Source organism: Helobdella robusta (assembly GCF_000326865.2).
Source record: "Helobdella robusta unplaced genomic scaffold HELROscaffold_15, whole genome shotgun sequence".
Taxonomy (NCBI): Eukaryota; Metazoa; Annelida; class Clitellata; order Rhynchobdellida; family Glossiphoniidae; genus Helobdella; species Helobdella robusta.
In genome coordinates, this window is record NW_008703839.1 from 311,066 (window position 1) to 317,843 (window position 6,778).

General features: G+C 27.0%; 1 protein-coding gene across 1 annotated transcript; it reads left to right on the forward strand.

Annotated features, from left to right (window-relative positions):
- Positions 1-2,385: 2,385 nt before the first annotated feature.
- HELRODRAFT_169143 (hypothetical protein) lies at positions 2,386-4,870 on the forward strand (the record flags this gene model as incomplete). Its single annotated transcript, XM_009015015.1, has 3 exons — positions 2,386-2,414; positions 3,426-4,722; positions 4,826-4,870. 3 exons carry the CDS (start codon positions 2,386-2,388, stop codon positions 4,868-4,870), a joined length of 1,371 nt encoding a protein of 456 aa, XP_009013263.1.
- Positions 4,871-6,778: the final 1,908 nt, after the last annotated feature.

Consider the following 6,778-nt stretch of genomic DNA (forward strand, 5'->3'; position numbering starts at 1 on the left):
TATATTTTAAAAAACCTACCAATTTTCCTATTTGAGGCTTTGTTGATATCGAATCAAGGATTAAAGAGCATTTGCAATATTTCATTTGCAGTACGTATTTCTTTATATAGCAATATTAGTTTACAGAATATCACTATTAACAAAATTTTACTTGTTCAATGTTCTCGAGCGTGGCAGTGTTAGTCCACTTTTTTTAAAAATTGGTATGCATGAGTTTTAATGCAGCTTTGGCAAATTCTTTATATAGAGCCGACAAGAGAAACAGCTGTCTCAGGCGGCACTTTCCTAGCCTCCTCGGTCATCGACAAGAAATTAACGTAATATAATTATTTTTCCAATCGATATGGCAGACATGATCTAATTATTACGTCTGTCAAATCTGAACAAAATCAGACGACCCGTCTGATATTTGCATCGTCAAAAGTTAGCGTAAACGCAATACAAAAAATGACTACCAGAACACATTATTTGTTTTCACAGTTTATGATCACAATTATTAATATGTAACAATGTCTTTTAATAATTATCTTCAGACGTCATTCCACAAATGTTTACTCAAACTGGGATTCCAATTGAAGATATGCGTGGATAGGACTACGACAACGGTGCGAATATGAGAAGGAATCAGTCAGGAGTGCAGAAAAGAATATTAAAAAAGAACAGCAGAGCCTTTTTTGTGCCATGTCATGCTCATTCATTAAATTTGGTAGTTAATGATGCTGCAAAATTATCTAGAAAGGCTGCGGCTTATTTTGGAATGGTGGAAGCCATTCATAACTTTCTTCGTGGATCATCTCGTAGATGGACAGTTTTGAAAAATCATCTTAGAAAAAAAATCTTTCCAAAACCTTTGAGTGCAACAAAATGGAAAAACAGGATTGAAGATGTGCGACCATTTTCGATATTGTGCGGAAAAAAATCTTTAATGCTCTTCTTGAAATCAACCAGGACATTTCTTATGACCTATCTTCTGTACTGTGATATGGTTAAATATTTTGAACCTAGTAAACCTAACAAGCAAAGTTATTCAGAATATTGAAATTGACATTTCTTAAGCCAACAAATTTTGAACAAAGCTGTTAACTTCTAAAAGTTATGTCGCTCAGATGTAGCTTTTGAGAAAGTTAATTTTGATGCAGAATTAATTACAGCTGAATTAGATTTAGAGCCATCATTTCTATTAGACCAAGGTTTAAAAAACAAATGTTTTTTATGAAACTCCCATTATAAATCCAAAAGATAGATTTAATATAGAATGGATAGTGCTCTAAATTCGATTAAAAAAGATTCAACCAGTTAAATAAACACTGTGATGCTTTTCAATTCCTGTACGATATTGCAAATATTAGAAGAGAAAGTCTTAGAAAAAATGTTCAAATCTTCAAAAAATATTTATCACAGATACTTCTGTAGATATTGATGGCTTGGAATTATTAGATGAATTGCTTGCATTGTCTGAATTAATTGAACCAAAAACGTCACCATTAAAAGTACTTGAGTTTATTTTAAGAAACTATAATTTATTCCAGCGTAAATTTTACTTTTTTTTTTATTTTTTTTGTGACATTTTTTTTGCTGGAAGCAAAAAGACGTCACCCGTTCTTGTTATATTTATAAAATTTTGAATAAGGAAAAAAGGATAATATAAAAATTGCACTAATATACTTATTATTTAATTTAAATAAAAATTTTACTTGATTTATTTGTTTTAAAAAATTTTTAATTAAAAAAAAAATTCAAACTAAAAATTTTTTGCCAAATATTCAACATATTATCTTGTCATATCTATTTTATATCTGTGTCACACATCAATTTTTTAAATAGCTAACGTTTGATATGCTAGCCAGCCGTGGTTTTTTGGCATGTGGCACCATTTGTAGAGAAGAGTTTTTCAGATGTTAGTCAATATTTATCCATTTCTTATTTTAAAAACTTTGTAAAGAGAAAATTATATATAAAAAAACACTAGTCCCAAGAGTCATTGAGATGATTGATCCCAAAACGTTTTATGAGTTGCTATGTTATTGTTATTATTATATTATATAATATTATTATAATGTTTTCGTTATCAATTCAGTTTGTGAAAAAATTTTCCAGGTGTCAAATCTTATCAGCCTTGAGTCTAATTTTAAAAATTATTCATTCAATTATAAACAACAACAAAATTAGATAAACATTTTAACAAATGTTTTTAAAGGCTCACAGTTTTATTGAAAATTGTTTTTAAAGACAATTTTAGCGGAGACTGATCATTATAGTTGAATATTATTATGTTGCAAAGACGCTGAATATATTTTTTGACCATTCACGAACTATCGAAACAAATGTTTTGCCAATGATTTCTTGCCGACAAGAAAATATCTGCTTCCAAATTTCAATACTACAATGGTTCCTGAGAAACTGCGTATTCCTAGGTAAGTGCGTATTTATAGGAAACTGCGTACCTTTATTCGGTTCCTAAATTATATATTTCTACATAATTTTCAAATATAATTAACTTGTAACATGAAGACTATCAAACTGTGACATTTTTTCAGTTTGCAATAGCGTGCTTGGAACAATGTTATTCAAAAATATTTGCGATTATGCTTGTTGTAAAACGAAAACTAGGATAATTTTTCAAATGACAAAATGTACCAACTGTGCTTAACTTATGAATTATTTAAAAGTACTTTTTGAATTTAGTCTCAAATGCAATGCTTATAAAATAAATTAAAGTGTTTAAATATATACCGATTATTTATAACCCATTTGTTTACAGATAATATAAAGAGGCGGACTAATTAATTATAAACACTTCTATTCTCCACCCCTAGGAGCCTTAATTAATTTTAAGAACTAAACGAAGCAAATACAACGATCTGTTTATTTAAACAAATTTCTGGTATTTGTGAAATAAAAACGAATTCAAATTAGCTTTATTTTTATTCATTGCAAACAATCTATTGAATACCTAATTTTTTGAAACTGTAATCAAAAAACATTTTACATCTATTTAATAATTAAATATTATTTTATTTATGATTTTATAATTTTTCAAAAAATATTTAAATGAAATAAATTTTTTATTTGTGAGTTTTTTGACTTGTATTAAATAATAAACTAATAAAATATAGAGTATCTATATCTAAATTGATAACATTGCTTCAGCAGACGCAGTTTATTCGGTTAATAATACAGTGCTGCTTATATTGAAAAATTCAGCAAATGAATATGGTAAGCTAAACAAAAGAGCGTTGCCTTACCAATAAATTAACGTTTATTTAATCATTGTAAGCACAAAAATAGTAAACAAAGTTGACGTATACACACTGGGATAGTCACTATTTAATTTACAGGTAAGTGAAGATTTAATTTTTGTTAGCAATTTTTACGGCAGTTTATAAACCTAACTTTAAAAACTGTATTTAAATTAAAAAATTTAGTTATGACATTGAAGAAAACAGCAAAGAACCTGTGAAATTAGTAATGGAAGATGATGTTTTAAACAATGACGTTGGTATTGGAAGCTATGAAGACAATTATGAGTTACGAAATAGCAACATAATTTATGATAACGATGATGATATAGATAATTTTGAAAGAGGCGATTTCAGTCAATACGTTTTTGATGATTGCGAAAATGGCAATTATGATTATTTTGTTTCGTCAGGAAATGACTTTGCATCTCAAGAAGCTACTAGCCGTTTAAAACCGTATAACCACAGTAACGAAAATTCCACTAATAAAAAACAAAAACTGAATGCTGAAAATATGTCTAAAAATGACGATCACATTGAAAAGCGTTCAGTGTCGAGATCTCTTGAAACCCTAGTTAGGCATTTTAAAATATTTTTCCCAATGTCGAAGAAAAGATCTGCCGATACTCAGTGTAATGGTTTGAATATTTCTTCCCATAATAACCTTCGTTGTTTTAGTTTTTCTGATTCGAAAATTGGGAAAGAATTTGAAAACTTTAGTATGGGACAACGAACAAACTTGCTGCCTGACATCAACGAGCTTCATCATAAAAGTAATTCAAATAACATCCACCCACCTTCCAATAATGTCCAAATAGATGATGTTTGTAACAAAATAAGTGATAACTTTGAAGGCAATGCCCATGAATCATTAATAGAACCAACAAATAATTCAGAAAATTTAAGTGATAGTTTATTAAAAACACATTCACTCCACAACAAAACTGATCTTGAAATGGACAAAAATTGTACGTATTCAGGTAAAACGGACGTTATTGAGAATATTTCGCATTCCAGCAACTGTAATGATGAAAACTTTGAAGAAAATGGCTTGTATGAAGATATTTCAAATAACATCGGTAATGATTTTAAAGGTCGACAATGTTCAGAATCAAACAATTACCTGATGCCGGATATCCCGAAAACCCATCTTGAAACTCAACATGCTACGGAAAACGGTATTGACCAAAAAAATAATACTATAGATGGAATGTACAATAGTGAAAATGATTTTTTAATTTGTAACAATGACGTAACTGCTAGTAGCATAAGTAGTACCACCGACGAGTTTTTCGACGAAGTAACTACAAGCGGCATGGTTTCAAATATATCAATGGAAAATGAAAAAATTGAAAATAGTATAAATAACAAAAAAAATAAATCCAAAGATTTGTCATTTTCTATCGCGTGTTCTTCAGCAAATGAGTTTACAGGATCTTTATTCCCCGAGGGATCATTCGAAACATTCAATCCAGAAACCAAGGTTGATCATTCTACTTACTTAAAATCTATTTCTCAACAACGGAATTCCAATGTTTTTAGTAGCACATTTAAACGATTATCAAGTTATTTATCATCGAAAAAAGAAAAATCATGGCAAGTCAATGACAATGGTTTTGATAGCTCTGTGATGAACTAATAAAAAAGAAGTTAAATCATATATTTAGTTGGAAATTTTCAATTTATGAAAATTTTTAACCTTGTTTTCATTACTAATATAACTAAAAAACGATATATTCAAATTGTGGCGTGTATAGTAAATGATATTTTGTTTTTTTTTAAGTTTTGTTTATTACTACGTAGAAAAATAAAAAAGTTATGTAGCTGCCAATTTTCGTTTTCCTTTTATTACGCTTTCCTCCCATCTTTTAGTTTCACTCTCTAGTGTCATCATTTCTGATATTCTCTTCACGAACTTCGGACTAGCATTTTCAAATGGATTTTGAAAAGGGTATGATGTCGATGTAACACTGGGTTGGACAGCTTTTTGTTTCACTGTATTTGTTAAAATGTGATTTAAAGATAAATAAATAAATATATATTTATTTATTTTACATATTGGACTAGGTTTTTGTTGATACAGATGTCATTAAATATAATTGCTTATTTTAAGTTTATTAATTAATATTTAACAATCTAAACCGATGAAGCTGTTGTAATTTATATTTTTTTTTTAGTATTTAGTGTCAAATTAGGCTAACAACGTAGTTTCGGCAGTATTGCTATCTTTCAGAACCCAGAATTAGGGAATTATAAAAAAGTTACTAAAACCAAGTGAATAATAAAGAAATAAACATGCGAAAAAAAAATTATAAATCCTAAAAAACAATTTTTAAATTAGAATTCAATCCGAAACAATGTTATTAGCCAAAGAATGACACTAATTAACAAAAAATATTAATTACATCAGCATCGTCGTGTTGTGTTACCTTCCAAAAAGTCAATAAACATAAAATGAGCAATTGTATTTAATTTCATATATATATATATATATAAATATAAATATGTATATATATATAGATATATATATATAATATTTATATACATATATACAATTATTTATAAAGATCACTGCGTTTTCAGCATTATTCAACCTGTAGTTGAGTTTCTCAATTTTTCTTACGAGACTTTTATCATCTTGATGAAGTTTTTTAAAGTTAAATAAAAAACTTTTAATATTTGACATTTTTGTCGAAACATTATTAATAACATTATTTCTACAGAAAAGCTCTTTTCGGCATCAACTGCCATCATCAGTGTAGTTATATAGTATTATTCCGTCTTTGTGTCTTTGTTTTTACATCGACTTTGATTGTAACTTAATTAGAATTAAAGTTAATCATGTGTTTCTTTGTTGGAAGAATATTGGTATTTTTTAGTTGAATGTAAATTGCTGGTTTACGTTTATCGATGAAAATTGATTATGCTCTCTTCAATTTGAAGTATTCTCTGTTGTAATAAATTGCTTTGGTGTTATTGTCTAAAATATCCCTTGTTATAATAGTGTTGTGTTGTTCCATTAGGTAGTCTTTTATTGTTCCATTTTGCTTATGCATAGCGAGTCTCCTCGTTTATGTTGTTGTAGTCATTTTGATGTATTCAGAATTTTTGATGCACAGAAAAATTAACTGATAACAAACTACCATTCTACAATTTTGATTAATTGCGTGTTGTTGAGTCTATCATTATATATCATTAAAAAATTAATTAATGCAAAATAGACAACAATTAGCACTGAAATTTGCATCAGTGAAAACCTCGTTCTAGTATATATATATATATATATATATATATATATATATATATATATATATATATATATATATATATATATATATATATATATATATATATATATATATATATATATATATATATATATATATATATATATATATATATATATATATATATATATATATATATATATATATATATATATATATATATATATATATATATATATATATATATATATATATATATATATATATATATATATATATATATATATATATATATATATATATATATATATA